Consider the following 17,049-nt stretch of genomic DNA (forward strand, 5'->3'; position numbering starts at 1 on the left):
TTGTATTTGTACCCTTATGTTACACTTAAGCACTAATCTAGATGGGCCCTACTTAATTGAGTGTTTCCATTTTTATACCTCTACTCCACAACAGTTAAGAGGTAGATATTTCACTTTTTATTCCACTACGTTAATTTACAGGTAGTTACTGGTTACCACTATTAAAATTTTACACACAAAAATATTAAACTACTCAACAGTAAACATGCTTACACTTAAATGCATAAAATAATCCAAGAATATAATATAAAGTAACATTTCACATGAGCAATTTCTCATCTTATGAACACTTTTATTTTGCTGTATATTTACATTGCATGTTTACAGATCTGAATACTTCCTCCGCCACTACCTATACATCACATATACATTTTTGGTTACTTGGGTTCGCGAGAATTACTTAAACATTTTCTAAAAACATTTTAATTTTATTTTAACATAGGCATCTCTCTGATTTTCTCCTTTGTTGGGGTCAACCAATACCAATTTCTTATTATGACATTAATTTATAGGCTATCTAAGATACTTTTATAAAATAGCACTGATCACTAACGTTTGATTATATTTGAGTCGTGGAGCTGTTATGTCGATGCAACAGTGTGAAAAAGCAGAGTAATTAGAATCCAAGGTAACAATATTATGACACATTGGGGGTTTTAGGAAGATGATGAATTTTACTTGTATATATTAAATTCAGCTCAAAGTGTATTACTCAAAGTTGCACAGGTTCAAAACAAATTAATTAAATCTAGTTATTTACAGGGCATTGCTACAAACTGTGGCTCTAAAATGATCCTGCAAATGCAGTGTGGTAGGTATGATGGAAGGAAAACAGTCTCAATAATAGTCAAAGAAGAGACAGGCTGTCTCAGTATAGGGCACCGGCTCATACTGAGCTACGGTTATTTTTCATAGTCGTTTTGGGTTTTTTTTTTTTTTTTTTTTTTTTTTGCACAATTAAATACTTTTACTTTGAAGGCGAATTGATCTTATTCTGGTGGACTGTGGGTGGTTTGACGGAGCTTCCTCACAGAGGGAGGAGGGCAATCCCCGCTTTTATTTTTCTTTCCAGACGAACACAGTTGAGCACAAAAACAAACTTGAACCAGACGAGCTGCGGGTCAACACTCGAGCTTATGTGCTCGTCTGCAGCGCAGGAAAAGAGGACATTTTACTGAAGAGATTTTATCTTCCTCATTTTCCCATTGTTGAAAAAAAGGGAAGGGCTCTGCCAAGAAAAAAAAAACAAAAAAAAAAAAACAACCATTTGGAAATTAAGTTGTGCGTCAGTGAGTGCGCACTTTACGCACAGGGCGCAGCATGAAACTTTGAGATGTTGGATCTCCTCGCCTGCATCGACGATCGTGTGTTAGCTTTTATTTCCTTTGTTGGTGTCAGCTCTTCAGGACTCACTGCGACCATGTGTCGTGGCTAAAAACTTTAAAGCGCACTCAAAACCTTGAGGAGGTAAGCCTGAGACAGCATGGGGGCCAAACAGAGCAGCCCTGTATTTGATGGCAGAACTCGGGCTTATTCCAGCTCCGATCTCCCATCTGGAAACTCCAGCGGCGGAGAGAGGATTGCGGGGTTTAGGTACACAAATGGACCCGACGGCCCCCGGATCCGGTACACGGGTGGAGGACCAACCAGCTCCGGGCTCAGTATACCGGCCGGTGGCAGGTCAGGGTCCCGCGGACTCAATCAGAGTCTCGATGGCACGGATGGTGACGATGAGGGCCAGCTGCCTCCTGAGGGCCACAGGCTGATTATAGGGTCGTTACCGGCTCACCTGTCCCCTCACTTGCTGGGAGGTAAGACTGTAACGCATGGGTAATAAATACAGAAGAGTAAACCAAGAAAACATCTGATACCTTATTGCTTAATATTGTTAATCTCCCGATTTCTTCTTTGTTCCTGAAGTACACAATGCCTGTGTAAGAACATTGAGCAGAGACGCTTTAAATATGAGTTATGAGAATTTGAATACGAGTGTCCATTGTTCTGAACACAGACTATATATATATATATATATATTGCCCTTATCTCAGTCGACTTCCATATTTACCTCATGTGGCTTAACTGTAATATTTCAGCTCTGTTTGTTGAGAGTCGACATGTTGCTTCATGTTTGCAGCCATGTGTTTATGACACCCCAACAAGATACCATAAAACGTAAACACAGCAGTTGTCAGAACTGCTTAGTATTTTTCCATTTGACATGTGATACCTGGCATATGGCTACAACTGTCTGATGACTGAGCCCTTTGTTTAGCACGTCTGCACTTTTCTTGGAGCCACAGGTGGCTCTGCTGTACTCAACCACTGCTCTCTTCTTCTTTTTCTTCTTCTTCTTCTTCTTCTTCTTTGTGTTCTTCTGTCTTGCAAAACTGGCTTGTTTTTCACTCCAGCTAAGAGGGAAGAGTGCATTATGTAGGTCAGCAGATAAGAGCTTCCTGCTGGTTACACATTGCCTGACACACACACTCGCACACAAACTTCCTGAATCCACAAGTTGAGCTGTTTCACAACTGGTGTGTTGTCTCCAGACAAGACCACCACAACATAACATCGCTCAGACTAACATAACAGAACCATTAGACTCCACTAACATCCATGTCGCTGCAAAACAAAAGCTCCTAAACAACAGATATAACACCCACCACCACCACCACCACCACCCTCCCTCTCCCTTGTGATTACCGGCACAGGTCATTTCCTTGATGAGCACGTGTAATCACAAGTATACTCATCAATAACCTTTGCTCATTAGATACATGTGATCTTGACTGTGCAGGCCCCACCTCCCCGACAGACACATGCAGACTCAGACATAATGACCGCCTGCATATAGGTTGCATTTGTTGTCTTTTTCTTGACTGTGATGTTATAACGTTAAACAGCAGGTCAGCTTATCTCAGGTCAAGCAGCTCCTGGCCTACTAATCTCTGCGCAGCTGAGAAGATGCACAGGGTCGCGAGGCTGTGCCTATGTGGGTCAAACTGTAAATTAATAAATCTAGTTTGATACAGTGATGCAGAGCAATAAATCTGGAGCTTGACGATGCGTTTACAGTGAGTTTGCAATGCGCAATGACACCCAAAGGTTGTGTATGACTTGGTAAGCAGATTGTTACAGATTATATGTTTATAGCAGGCAGAGAGCTGGTGAGTGCATGCAGGTGTTGGGTCCTGGGGGCCTTCTAAAGATCCAGCTCATGCAGACAGTCCCACGCCCTCCCTTGTGTACATATCAATAAAAGGTTATGAGAGAGTCGCCGGCACATCTGGGTCCTCACGTTCTCGTCTTTGTGTTTTTCCTCCCAGGCTTCCACTGTCCCGTCTGCTCCAAGTTTATGGCGTCGGATGAAATAGAGAAGCACCTGCTCATGTGCTTCAGCAAAACGCGCCTCACCTACAACAGTAAGAAATCAAGATACAAGAGGGCACGAGAGATTCTGACAGTTGAAGTGCATGGTGTTGGTTTTTTTTTTTTTGCCCCAATGACCTATTACATCCTTCAGTTTGAATTGTTCATTTTTGCTTAAAATAGAAACACAAAACAACATGTGAAACTGAACGATGACAAAGGTAAAGGAATAGGTGTTTGGATTCTTTACCAAAGTAAATGTAGCAATATCACAAAAGTTATATCATTAAATATTATAGTGGTTTCCAACTGTTTTTTCTTGTGACCCCTTAAAATAAACAAATGTCTACTTGTAACTCCCTCGTGACAGGTCATTTGTCTGAGTGTGGACTTGAACTGTAAGCAGGCCAAAGAGTGATTTTCCTCCATAGATTTTGTGTGAAAATATTTGTTTTAGTTTTTTTTTTGTGTAAACATCTTATGACCTGTTATATTTATCTGAGAACTCCCTGGAGGGTCCCAACCCCCATGTGTCAATATTTTATTATATTATTACTTACTTAAGTAAATGTAAGCTGCATTTTAATGGTGTGGTTTATGTGGACCTATGTTTAATGACTATATTTACTTTTGTTTGGTATAATCACTAAAAATGAATCATATTTTTCAGATCATCATAGGTTTTTTATATGAATCTTATTCTGCAAGGTTACTATTAACTCTAGCTGCCAAATAGATGTAATGGAGTAGAAGTATAAGGTAGCACGGGATTGAAGTAATGCAGTGCAAATACCTCAGAGCTGTACTTAAATTCAGTACAAAAACAGAAATTTATTTTGAACCACTGTCTGTCTTCCCTTCCTAAGTTTTTGCCATATTGTTTCTTTGCCATATTGTTTTCAGCCGGATCATGAGGATGATAATGAATTAATGTTTAAAGGGTTGTATTAAATGGTCCTTGGATAGACTAATAGAGTTTTTAAGAACTCAATATCCATAGACGTGCACCTGCATCAGGATGTTGAACAGTGCAGCATGAAAAGATAAAAGCAAAGGCAGCTGCACATCTATGCAGCCTCTCATAGGCAGCTAAACTGCGTTAGCACCTGTGTAGTGCGCACCGTTCTACATGTGCACACACACACAGACACACATGAACACACACAGGAAAGACAAATACATCTTGTCTGTACACATACAGTCGTCACTGCACACACTTTCTGCTTGTTGTTGAGACTTCCTGGCCTTAACAGAGCTGCATGCATACAAACACGAATAGATATCTCTTCATCTTGAAGTGTTGCTGCACGTACAGAGACGTGCACACACACAGCTTGCACACGCACATAGCAGCATGCATGTTACTGATACATATGTGTATATGCATATATATGCACAGTATATATATATGTATATGTTTATATGTAGTTGCTCCTTGGCCTCAGGTATTGACTGTAGCACCTGTCACAGCTGAATATGCAGATTAATGTGCGACAGAAAACTGCATTGTTACCTGTTCTCAGTTTCATCTGATCAGGGATTCAGTTTTCTCTTCCTGTTTTTAAAACACAGTTGAATTTCCATACAAAGAATAAAAACTGAAACTTCCATAAAAACACAGCCTATCTCCACAAGAGAATACAATCATACTCCACACTGTAGAGCAAAATACCAGCTCTCCTCTGTGCCCAGATGTTAAAGGTTAAACAGATGGTTATGCAGGAGTCGGTGCTTGAACTGAACATCTGATACGAGGTTTGGTGTGCGAGACAGCCCTTTGCTCAGTGTGTCTCTGTATTGTCTTTCTCAGAGGACATCCTGTCCAGAAACTCTGGGGAATGTGCCATCTGTTTAGACGAGCTGGAGCAGGGAGACACCATTGCCAGACTGCCCTGCCTCTGTATCTACCATAAGGGGTAACTAACACACACAAACACACACAAACACACAACATGTCTAAACAGATTTCAGCTGGAAATAGTTGAACAAATGGATAAAATACAGCAGGTGTGAAACACTCCCACCTTCTAGAGGAAGAGGATCAATCTTCTCATCAAGAAAGCAAATAAGCTGTCAAACTATTCTTTTAATACAGACATTACAGAACATAAATACAACTAATAATGCTATAATGCATTGTATAGGAGTTTATTTGAAATTTTGCCCAAAGCGCTGACCTGTTTGTCTCCTGCCCTGCAAGTGGCCAAAAATGTGAATAAACCAAATCAAACAGGTGACAGCTCTCTTAGACAGTGATGGGAAAAACAGTTTCTGGGGATACAGGTGGATGGAGACCAAGTGTTATAGAACATTTAATTGTTCATAAGTATTATGATAACTAAAAAAAATATCTCTGACTGGAGCCTCAACAGGAATAAAAGTGATAAAACTTAACACCCTCACTATTAGTTTATGTATTTAAAGGAATAGTTTGACATTTTGGGGAAGTACAGTAAATATGAAGCTGCCACCATCTTTAGATAATGTATCTAAAAAAGTGAAGAGAAATTTTACTATGACATCCAAATGCAAATCCTTTGACCACAAGAGACAAACTGTCCTCCTCTTCCTATTGTAGGTGTATAGACGAGTGGTTTGAGGTGAATCGCTCATGTCCGGAGCATCCTGCTGACTAGGAGCTGCGAGAGTTCAGTCAACTGTACATCACTGTGGTCGACTGTGTGCCCCGATCTCATCCCAACACTGTCTGTTCCAGCCGTGCATCAGCGCTCCTCAGGGATTGTAAGACATTATTGTGTGCAGGATTTTTCATATTGCCTCATGGAACCGCGATGGACCTTGGACATGTGTCTGTAGACGTTGTGGGATGTTCAAAGAACCACTGGTGGAGTCATGTTGTCTCCAGAAAATATGTGAATGTTTCTTATGCCACCTGCTGGCCTAAAGAGGGTTCCTGCAACACAGGATCTGAACTGAACTGTTCTGCTGCACAGGGTGTGGTTTTATAGCTGAGGACTTGTATAACCAACATGGTGGAAGAGCCTCTTTTCAGAGGAGATTTATGTTGATGCCTGTTCAAAGACTTGATCCGAAGGCTGAAGGCTGATGTTGTGCAATGTGAAAAACAGCCATAGAGAATTAAAAAAATGCCAATATCAGCTTTAAGGGATGATTACAGTGTTGATGGTAGTCAGGAAATAGATCTGAATTTTATTGCAAAATTGGCTTTCACTATTGTTTGTTAAACAATCATGTGTCCTAGACCAAATAGTCTAACATGAAATAGTTGGACTTTGATAATCAGTTGGCCATTCAGAACCACGGTAATGTGATTGTGTAGTTTAGTGGTGAAATTAAGGATAGGTTGAGACATATCTAATGATGATTCATACTCTCTCTAAGGAGTGCCATAATATGCTGCTATGTCATAGACTGGAAAGTTTTCCTATAACCTTTGAACCGTTGTTCATCGTACTGTGTATTTGTACTGTAATGAATTGCACAACAATAAATGTTTTGTCTGATGTCTCTTTCCTGCATTAAAACTATTGTATGTACTTCTATATATTTATATACTAATTAAAATAAGCCATCCTTTCATCTGAAGTAATCTAAAGTGTGTTTGACATATGCATTGTTTCTTTCTGATGTGGATAGATGAGAGGAAAACGAGAAAAGAGGTTAATTCAAGTAAGCAAGCAGGGACATGGATCGAGTGTTCTTTCTGTTTGTTGCAAAATGAGCAGTCTCAGGAAATGTCATCTTTCAGCTTACTTGAGGATTTGCAAAGATAATAGCTTGGTATTTCTTTGATTATATGGTATTTTTCCTACAAGGTATTTTTTCCAAATAGCAAATGGGAAAGACTTCAGAAGAAAATGGCATTTGAAGGACAACTATTATCTGAAAATAGTTTAAGTCTGTTCATGCAAGAAACTGATTTGCATTATATGTGTTTTGTAAAGGCCAGTGTATTGAATGGAGAAATAGTAGAAACTTCAGAAAATTCATCTCACATCAGTCAAAAACAAACGGTCTTCATTGTGATCTTATATGAAGGATATTTTGTGTGTTCTATAAGAGGTTTTTGGTTTGCCTCTTGTCATCTTAGATTCTTCTTACTTCCTTAATTAATGTATATTGAGGGAGTAAAGTAGCATTTTGGGTCAAATTATATAGAACGTTAACTGTTGTTTTGTTAGTTATGAAATCATACAATTAATTTAGTGTATCATTTTCATTTATCTCATCCTATTTGTCTGAATTCTTAGTTATTCAAGTATGCGCAAACTTAAATGGCTAATCATTCATGTTATTCTTAATTTTTAAGTGTTTCAATCATAACTAAAAACAACAAAAACCTGTACGTGACGTGACGTGACGTAAACGCGTAGCGTCGTCGCTGTCGCTCGTCGGTGACGGCGTGCGTCGCACAACCACAACGTATCTTTGACGAAAAGGATACACAGCACCGGGGTTTCTCCGGTTAACAAGCCACATCTTTACAACACAGAGCGTTTACTTCGCCATATAACACATATTCCTTGTATTTTGAGGTAAGCTAAGTGTCTTTGGGTGATTTATTGTTAATCCCCATCCAGTACGGTTGTATTTTTCCCTTTCCTGTATTTTACTTAGCTAGTTAAGGCTAATTCTTGCTCGGCATGCTAACTGTTGATCCCTGCTTAAACTACGAGCTGAAATCCCGATTGTACTGGTTGTTATCCAAACGTTACTCTCACTGACTCTCAACGTTTGTGAAGCTAAAGCCAAATGTGTTGGTTTTCAGCTTGGGGAACGGCAGCTTAGGATCAAGATGTCGTATATGCTCCCACATCTCCATAATGGCTGGCAGGTTGACCAAGCCATCCTGTCTGAGGAGGACCGAGTCCTTGTGATCCGCTTCGGACACGACTGGGACCCAACATGCATGAAAATGGACGAAGTCCTGTACAGCATCGCTGAAAAGGTTTGAATACGATCTGTCTTGTTTGAGTCGGGACTTTAGCTTTAACTCTCCCTCAGCGTCTAAACCTTGTAAACAGGCTCAACAGCAACACCAGCTGGTCTGCTGTGACACATGCACAATACCCACAGAAGAACAGCGTGTTTGTAAACACAAAGCTTTCTGCTTGTCTTTAGTGGGTAACATGAAGTCAAACACGAACAGCAACAGATGCCAGTGAAGTCAGAGTCTTTTCCTTATATCACAGTAGAATGTATTCAGTTGGGTTACACAGATTTATTATGGGATGAGTGTAATGACACTTCCTCAATCGACAGCTTACAGTCGTTTTGCATTTCAGGGATGGAAAACATAAAAACAAATGAATATTGTGACCACAAGTTGTAGTAATAACATTCGACATTATGTTGTTGTGCTGCTGGCACACAGTACTTCTATGGAGACTGTTTGTAAATTACATTTACCTGAACTGTTGACACTGCAGTGGGAGTTTTAAGTTATTACTGTCCTTGATTGTCCTTTGCTAGCTTGGGTAAATGTTGCCGCAGCAACTAATTCTCACCAATTGCATTAAATATTAAATGCTAGTTTATTAGTTGTTTTTTTTCCCTTTGATAGTTCATTCTGCATTTAAAGTGTACACTTCATTTTGTTGACACTTCAAATAAAATGTTGTGGTATTAATACACTTTAAGAGATGCTTGCCTGTAAAATTCACACATACTGTACAGGGTCATCAGGGTAAAGGGCAGGTTTGACAATCATATGGATTTTGCACGCCACAGAAAACCATCAAAGTTTTTTTTTTCTGTAGATTTTCTCCAGTGCAGCTGTATTGGCTGCTGAATGATGTAAATATTCATCACTGTTTTCATCACTGTGTTCACTGCTATTTTCAGACAACTGCAGATGTTACAACTATGATTTCAGGAAAAGTTGCCCAGAGATATTGAGGCTGTTAAAAAGCTTCCATATTGCAATAATTTCTTAAAGATATAACCTATGTTCCTGTGCAGGCATATTTAAGCTTAGCTAGTCGTTATAAAACCACAACACTGTAAATTTGAGACATTGTAGGTAGTGAAAAGGCAGAGGAGGTTTGTCTCCATGAGCAGTATCTTGGCACCAGTTATAGGCTAAAATGTAACTTTAAGTGTTGATTATCAAGTTGCCAGTTAAAGTGTCATGTAATGAATGAACTGACAAACCACGGACCAGAATCCACAGTCCAAGAGAATCATTTTGTTAATTGCAGCTGCAGACCTCTCCTAGTGCTGATGTTGTGCCTGTTACTTTGAACGTACTTTGCTGTTTATAAATTTAACCATTTTAATATTGTACTTGTCTGCGTGTCTTCTGACAGGTAAAGAATTTTGCCGTCATTTACCTGGTGGACATCACAGAAGTGCCTGACTTCAACAAGATGTATGAGTTGTACGACCCCTGCACTGTCATGTTCTTTTTCAGGTGAGACACTCAACGTCTAGACTGCACAGCAACAGTCTATAACTTATTAGTCATTATTATTTACATTAAATAGTCACTATACCATTATTATTACACCGTAACTATACCCTTCTCGTATCGTTATTGGTTTTCCTCAGGAACAAACACATCATGATAGATTTGGGCACCGGTAACAACAACAAGATCAACTGGACAATGGAGGACAAGCAGGAGATGATAGACATTGTTGAAACAGTTTACCGAGGAGCAAGAAAAGGACGAGGTCTGGTGGTGTCTCCTAAGGATTATTCTACAAAATACAGATATTGATTTTTATTTTTTTCCCCAACTTTTTGGAGATGTTTTTTTCCCCTGATATTTTGTGACATGACACAGAGACTACAGGTTACAGATGTCAAAGAAGGTCTTTTACAACATTTTTTTTTAACGAGCAAAACAAGACAATATTCTTATTAATGATCATCATTGTGTGACATTGTGCCATGGTTTTTTTTTTTTTCTTTTTGTGTGTGTAGATTACCATTGAATTCAATTTCTTTAACATCAAGTAATTTTCTTTTCCTCAAAAAGATGTTGAAACAAATGCTGAAGAAACCAGACCCATTAAACATGTCTTCATATTAGTGCTGTAATAAACATGCATATTTACATAGAAAATGTTTATTGTAGATCTTGTCAATTGCTCCAAACTGTTTTAGTCATTTTTACATATAGGGCTGTGCGATATGATACATATTGTGCTTCAAGTTATGTTCTATGATTTATTTTGTTCTGTCCCAAGTCACACTCTTTAATATTTTTAGTCTTTTGGGCAGTTTGCGTTCCTCCACACGGCATGGACACAGGCAGGAAATTTGCATGAAGGCAACACAGACAAACGTGACACAGAACGGGGTCATTCTGAACAGGAGGGCTCTGACCAGCCAAGACAAAATGTGGAGGTTTTACCTCAAGAGGGGCTACTTCTGTCACATGGATGTGGTTTAGGTACAGAAAGTCTTACAAGGACCAGAAAACTGTACTTTTTAAATTTTGGCACAGTCTGGTCCCCACAACTGACTCAAACACCACCAAACTCTCTTAACCACCTACGCAAGAATTGTATCAAACAGTACAGAGAGAGTCTACAGAAGAGGGCTGCAAAAGTACAGTCCATGCACAAAACAAACTGCAGGGAAACCCCGCAGCACATCATATGGCCAAAACTCGTGAAGCTGGAAGGAAGTAACAGCTGCTGTTGCAACTTAAATCTGCAAAGACAGGGTCACACTTTACAGTGTCAAGAAACGGGGGTTTCATGAGTTGATGCTAACGCTTAGCTTGTGGTTCACAAAGCCAAGCCGAAAGGTAATAATAATTTCCATGTGGTCATTTTATATAAACTATTCATTGAATTGACAGAAAATGAACTATATATGATATGAATCATTATCTGGACATGAAATGACCTGTGTCAGGATGTGAGAGTTTGGTCATATGGAAGAGATGTATTCACATAAGCTTCACATATGTTGCTTATAGTGGGAAAAAGTTATTTATTTATTTTTTTCACTGAAATCTTATTTGTGTTCAAACTTAAGTGACAACAGCCAATCAAGTCACTAGAAAAGATGCATGAAGAGGTTTGCCACCTCAGTACAGTGAGCAGATGCCCCTTCTGTTCCTTTTTGTATTTTGAACCAGTTTGGTTAAAAATGTGATTTTTATCCTGGTTATGTTTTGTGCATGTAAACATCTTAACTGGTCTCTTAAGCTCTTACACCAGCCAAGGCTGCAAGAAGGCTGGGTGTCATGTTTGATGACCAGCGATCCTTCTGTGACTATTCATCCATCTATCCATCCATTTTCTATACAGCTTATCCAGGTCGCATTGGGCTGGAGCCAATCCCAGCTGACAGTGGGCGAGGGTGGGGTACACCCCGTCATTCTATCACAGAGCTGACATATAGAGACAAACAACCACACACACTCAGTCACACACACACCTACAGGCAATGTAGAGTCACCAATTAACCTAATGTGCATGTCTTTGGACTGTGGGAGGAAGCCGGAGCACCTGGAGGGAACCCACACAGAAACGGGGAGAACATGGAAACTCCACATAGAAAGAACCTTCTTGCTATGAGGCAACAGCGATAACCACTGCACCACCTTGTTACCCCTGCTGTGACTATGTTGCATCCATCTCCTGGCTGTGCTGGTTTGCACTATACAACATGAAAAATCAGGCCTTACCTGACTCAGTACACCACCCAGCTCTTGGTCCGGGCCATGGTTATCTCTCACCTTGACTACTGCAATGCATATCTGGCAGGCCTCCCTCCACACACAGTGAAGCCTTTACAGATAGTCCAGAATGCAGCAGCCCGTCCAGTCTTTGATCAGCCTGAAAGGGCACATGTCACTCCATTATTCATTGACCTAAACCCATGGCCACCCAAATCAAATTCAAGTCACTGATGCTCACCTTCAGAGTGACTTCTGGGTCTGCACCCATCCACTGTTCTCATCTGTGGAACAAGCTACCAAATGCTGTCAGAGCAGGAGCATTCCTCTATTGTCAGGCATCTCTGGAGGACTCAAATCTTGTGAGAGCACCTCCCCTCCTAACACCTCGAACACCCTAGCATGCACTTTAGGTGCACTTCTTTACTTGATCTCCATGCACTTATGAAATAGATGTAATGTAGTTCTTAGTACTTACACCTAGGTCTCCTGCTGTACTGAAGCTTTAGTGATGGCCCTCACTGGTCAGTCTGCCAAATGAGTAAATGTAAATGTTATCCTGGTTTCATGAGCCTGGATAAAACCTTAAGAAGAAACCTGGATATAGTAACTGGAGTGCTCTGATAGAAACCAGGACACTGTGACATGTAAACACCTGATCCAGGTTTCTGAACCATCTTGCAGTGACTGAGATGGTGAGAAATCACGACACCTGCAGCCACATCTTCAGAAACCTGGATACTGAAATGACAATGTTTAAGTTTTTCATCTTCCAAGTAAACACCATATCCCGGATATAATCAAAAACAGGATAAGGGTCAAAACCAGGACACTAATACATGTCATATAAACACACTCAGTTGTGTTTTTTTTGTAGTAAAATTGCAAATACCCACAATGGTGGTTTTGGTTTGGCCATCAGAGGTGTTGATCCTACTTGATGTTGAAAGAGAATATTAGTTTTGATTCCCAAAGATACTGATCAGGATTTCTCTGCAATGTCTCAGAGCATTTTTTTTTAGTTTTTGCCAAAATATGGATAAACTGTCAAAAACATGTGACAGGAAAGGTCTGATAGGAATAACACAACAGATTTAGTAAATCCGACTTTATTCTATGGAAATGATCTCATTTTAAATTATATGTTGCTCCATATTGATCTAGCTCCACGATTAAGAAATGTGTGCATCAATTTGATTAAACATCTTAATCTTTTGATGTAGTCATCAAAAGCCTGATAATATCTGCACCTTTAGCAAGAGAGAGTGCAATGTCATATAATCTCCATCAGATGGAGCCACAGATATTTGGTTTAGCAGTCTCTCAGTCTGCTGGTTACATTATTGTCATAGTGAAGATTTAGATGAACTAACCCACAACTGGGTTCAGAACAAAGTATGTGCACACATACAAGACAAGTCTGGTTTTCGGTCATTCCCAGCATAGTGCCAAAACAAACAGAGCAAAAACACTTATAGGTATAAAAAAATGACACTGAGATTAAACAGGCAATAGACAATAAGTTAGAGTTATGGAGAAAAACAAACAGTAGACCTGATGTGGATTTATATACAAGGCTGTGGGACATGTCATTTCCTGTATGTAAAAGAAGTGCAACAGCAGTTCAAAGCAGACTGGAATAAATAGTGTATGAATTGAGAGTGGTACTGTAAATTAAATATGGAGGTCGCTGTATGTACAGTCTATGTAATGTGTATACAAGCTCTATTATGAGTGAAGGTGGAATGGAGCAATATTATGTGTAGTGCAGTATATAAATACCCCATATACACACAGCTATAACAATAGTCATTTCACAGTAATTGCTGGGTATTGTACAGACACTGCAGGGAGACGTTCACATGAGTTACCTGATCTTGAGTGTGATGTCCTGTGGGAAGAAACAGCTCTTGAATCTGCTTGTGTTGGCGCTCGCTGCTCTTTAGCGCAGCGAGCGCCAGAGGGGAGAAATTCACGTAAGTTTTGGCCAGGGCATAAAGTGTCTGTGATGAACAGTAGACATCCTCTATTCCATTTGTCTCCGAAGATCTCACAGCTGCACCAGATGTGCGAGTTACATGCTCTGTCTCACCTTTTTTAGAGATTTCATGAGATGATTTAACATGTATTTCTCTCACTAGTGTAAGCCCAGAATTTAACCATCAGTACCAGTGAAGTTTAGAAGCAGTAACAATGCCATGTAAAACACTCCTCTGTAGGAAGATAAGAAAGCAGAATAATTAATACAGGCCTTCAGTCTTGCTTGTTTTGTCTCCCTACCAGCTTTCATCGTCAACCCACAACCCAACAGTAGTTATCCATCAGTGAGAGCATGTGATAGAAATACTGAGAGTAATGAACAGAGCAAAGAAAAGAGGAGCAAGAAAACGGAGGGCGAAGGAGCTGGAGAGAGTGAGAGAAATATCAGTAGATAAGTCTCATTAATATCAGTTAGCTGTCAGCTCCATCTCCTACACCTCCTTATAATCAGACACCACACACTGCACTGGAGACTGAGCCCAATTTGTTGAGTGATAGATGAGGTGAAAGGGACAAATTCTGTCTCTCTCTGTCTATTTCACTTTGTGAGTGTATGTGTGTGTGTTTGAACCAAAGACAGAGAGGGATTCTCTCCGGAGTAAATAGTCTGACCTCTTCACCTCTCTTGAGTAAGATAAGTTAGGAGTCACTTGGGATAACACCTCCAATCTTACAGTCAGTGTGTGTTTGTGTGTGTACTCTTAGACAATTCACTGTACTGTACATCTCTGCTGTTGAAATGCCCCCCCCCCCACCCAACAACCCTGCCTCTCCCACTGCCCCACCGTCTGGTAGTATCTGCCCCTGAGCAGTGGCCAGGGACGGGGACTGGAGGAACAACAGCTGGCCATCGAAAGGAAACGATGGAGAAACAGGAGGAGAGAGGAGGCCAGTAACTGCTGCGGCTGCTGCAAAAACAAAACACTCTGACCACACTTGGCTGCTCTAGAATAAAAACCACATAATCTCTAAAATATCAACTTTTCAGGAACCAGAAAAATGCTGTTTTTCTTCGGTTGAGTGCCATTCATTTTTCTAAGTATAACCATATGAAAGCTGGAGCTAAAGGATGACCTCACTGCACTAATGTGTGTACACTGGCAGTCAGGAGTATATTTACTGTTCAAAATAAACTAATTTCCTCATCTTAGTGAGTGTGGACTATGCTGAGAACCTATATACATCCCCCTCAGGCCCCCCCACGTCCGTTCCACTTACATTAACCTACAGTCTGGCATGTTTTTGTCTTTGTCTGGCCTGTCCCTGTAGGGCCCATGTACAGCATCACTGTGCCACTGGCCTCATATGGAGTGCGGGGCCAAAGGCCGCCTCCATTGGTCCATTATAATTCACATTATCATGCATTGTTGTTCCCTATTACTGTTAATCAGCTCAGCCTCAGGGGGAAAGGAGAGGTCTGGACGACTAAGGGTTACTGGGAAACTCCAGTCTGGACGCATATGGATACACGGTGGGATGTAGAGTACAGTATGTGTCTGAGTGTGAACGTAAGAGAGACAGGTTGCTCTTCCTATAGACTATATAGGGAATATCCTCCTTCATCCCTAAAGCTGTAATAATCCCAGATCTGTTTTCAACTGATAGCATTTAAATGGATCTGTACAAAAAGGGTGCAGCAGGCAGACCGCGAGGATCATCTGGGTGCCAGGGGGAGGACGTGCTGGCATCCCTCCATCTTCACTCTCTCTCGCTGCTTCCCTCCCTCCTCCTTTTCCTGTCTGTCAATGTCCATGTGGATGCCCAACGTGGGGGAAGGGTGAGGGGCAATGGTCAATTTCTGGGACGCCCCACACCCCACGCCTGCAGCTTCCCCCATTGGCACTAATGTGGACTCATACATAGACACAAATAACATGCTAACCCCTTTATTTTACCCAGTAACTGTGGTCAACATGTCTCATTCAACCGTGCATCACATCTTTTTTTTTTGAGCCAGAGGCTTTTGAAAGTCAACCTCAGAGTCAGCCTGAATCATTGTCATGACTTCGTCACTCATGGGGGTAAAGTAAAAGTCACCTGTCATGACACAGTTGTGCCCAGTTTCACCTAAAACAATCTTTAGGATCCCTCATCACGGGTCGCACAGTGGCCTTTTCAGCCAAATGTTCAGATTTTATTTGAATACTTTTAAGGCTCTGAAGATGTAAAAAAATGTCTTGTAATTTACAAGCAAAAACACTGATGCTTTGCCCACGAATTACAGTGTAAATATTTGCTGGGTATCTGGAAAAGGTGTAAAGGAAGAAGTAGAGTGACAAAGGGGGCAACACCTGTTTAATTAACAGGTCTCCAACTTATAATGTAATTTTTATCTGAATCGCTATAAAAACCCAAAGTTATTACTCTCTTATACCTTGACCCATTGTCTTCATTCTTTGTAATTACTTTTTCTCCAAGTATTGCCTCAGCAACTATTTTATTCATGTATTCTGTGATCTGTAATTTTTGGGCTGTAATCTGACACTTAATGGAGCTACTTGTAAATTGTGATATTGCTCCATAGCCAGCATTAGCATTAACAGCTGTTTACCTAGCTGTCTTGAAGAAATGTTGTGAGTTCAGCATCAAACTTCATTCTTTACTCACCAAGAGCTGTCTCCAGCGGTGGAAAACAACACCAATGTGAACTCTCTATCACATCTTTCCTTCTGCGGAGGTTAGCACGCTAACCAGCTAGCCCCAGCCTGTCTCGTCATTTTCCAGTAGCCTCCAATCTGCCCTGAAGACGAAGCACTGCTCAGAGGACAGATTATAACCTCTTGTACTATAAAGACAATGACGGCTGAAGCTCTTGTCAAACGACAATCACCTCCACCTGCTCCCAGCAAGAAACCACGGGGGTCAAACCCCAGGTTTTTCATTGTGGTTCAATAAAAACACAGTCTAAATACAGAATGAAATGAGTACATGATGTTCACAGAAACCCACTGCCACTCTCTCATTGAAGCATCCTTCTGTGTTCACACCGCATATATGCACACACACAGTCATCCTGTCAGCAA

The 17,049-nt window shown here is 40.6% G+C and overlaps 2 protein-coding genes across 2 annotated transcripts; both read left to right on the forward strand.

The window, feature by feature from the left end:
- The first annotated feature begins 1,001 nt into the window (after nt 1–1,001).
- On the forward strand, nt 1,002–6,851 carry LOC139634132 (E3 ubiquitin-protein ligase ZNRF2-like). The gene is made up of 4 exons (XM_071500407.1): nt 1,002–1,811; nt 3,324–3,419; nt 5,177–5,282; nt 5,945–6,851. Exons 1-4 carry the CDS (start codon nt 1,484–1,486, stop codon nt 6,000–6,002), a joined length of 588 nt encoding a protein of 195 aa, XP_071356508.1. The 5' UTR covers nt 1,002–1,483; the 3' UTR covers nt 6,003–6,851.
- Nucleotides 6,852–7,742: 891 nt separating this feature from the next.
- Nucleotides 7,743–10,417, forward strand: txnl4a (thioredoxin-like 4A). Its single transcript, XM_071500851.1, has 4 exons — nt 7,743–7,883; nt 8,117–8,296; nt 9,657–9,760; nt 9,898–10,417. The coding sequence occupies exons 2-4, from the start codon at nt 8,144–8,146 to the stop codon at nt 10,067–10,069; spliced, it is 429 nt and encodes a 142-aa protein (XP_071356952.1). The 5' UTR covers nt 7,743–7,883; nt 8,117–8,143; the 3' UTR covers nt 10,070–10,417.
- Nucleotides 10,418–17,049: the final 6,632 nt, after the last annotated feature.

Source organism: Trachinotus anak, unplaced genomic scaffold, assembly GCF_046630095.1.
Source record: "Trachinotus anak isolate AG129_WGS33_773 ecotype Australia unplaced genomic scaffold, CSIRO_AGI_Tana_v1 ptg000016l, whole genome shotgun sequence".
Lineage (NCBI taxonomy): Eukaryota > Metazoa > Chordata > Actinopteri > Carangiformes > Carangidae > Trachinotus > Trachinotus anak.

Excerpts from the sequence above, each read along its gene's own strand:
- LOC139634132 (XM_071500407.1), top strand. The coding sequence starts at position 1,484 with ATGGGGGCCAAACAGAGCAGCCCTGTATTTGATGGCAGAACTCGGGCT. Across the intron at positions 1,812-3,323 it reads GTCCCCTCACTTGCTGGGAG|GCTTCCACTGTCCCGTCTGC; the intron begins GTAAGACTGTAA and ends TTTTCCTCCCAG. Across the intron at positions 5,283-5,944 it reads CTCTGTATCTACCATAAGGG|GTGTATAGACGAGTGGTTTG; the intron begins GTAACTAACACA and ends TTCCTATTGTAG.
- txnl4a (XM_071500851.1), top strand. The coding sequence starts at position 8,144 with ATGTCGTATATGCTCCCACATCTCCATAATGGCTGGCAGGTTGACCAA. Across the intron at positions 8,297-9,656 it reads TGTACAGCATCGCTGAAAAG|GTAAAGAATTTTGCCGTCAT; the intron begins GTTTGAATACGA and ends GTCTTCTGACAG. Across the intron at positions 9,761-9,897 it reads ACTGTCATGTTCTTTTTCAG|GAACAAACACATCATGATAG; the intron begins GTGAGACACTCA and ends GGTTTTCCTCAG.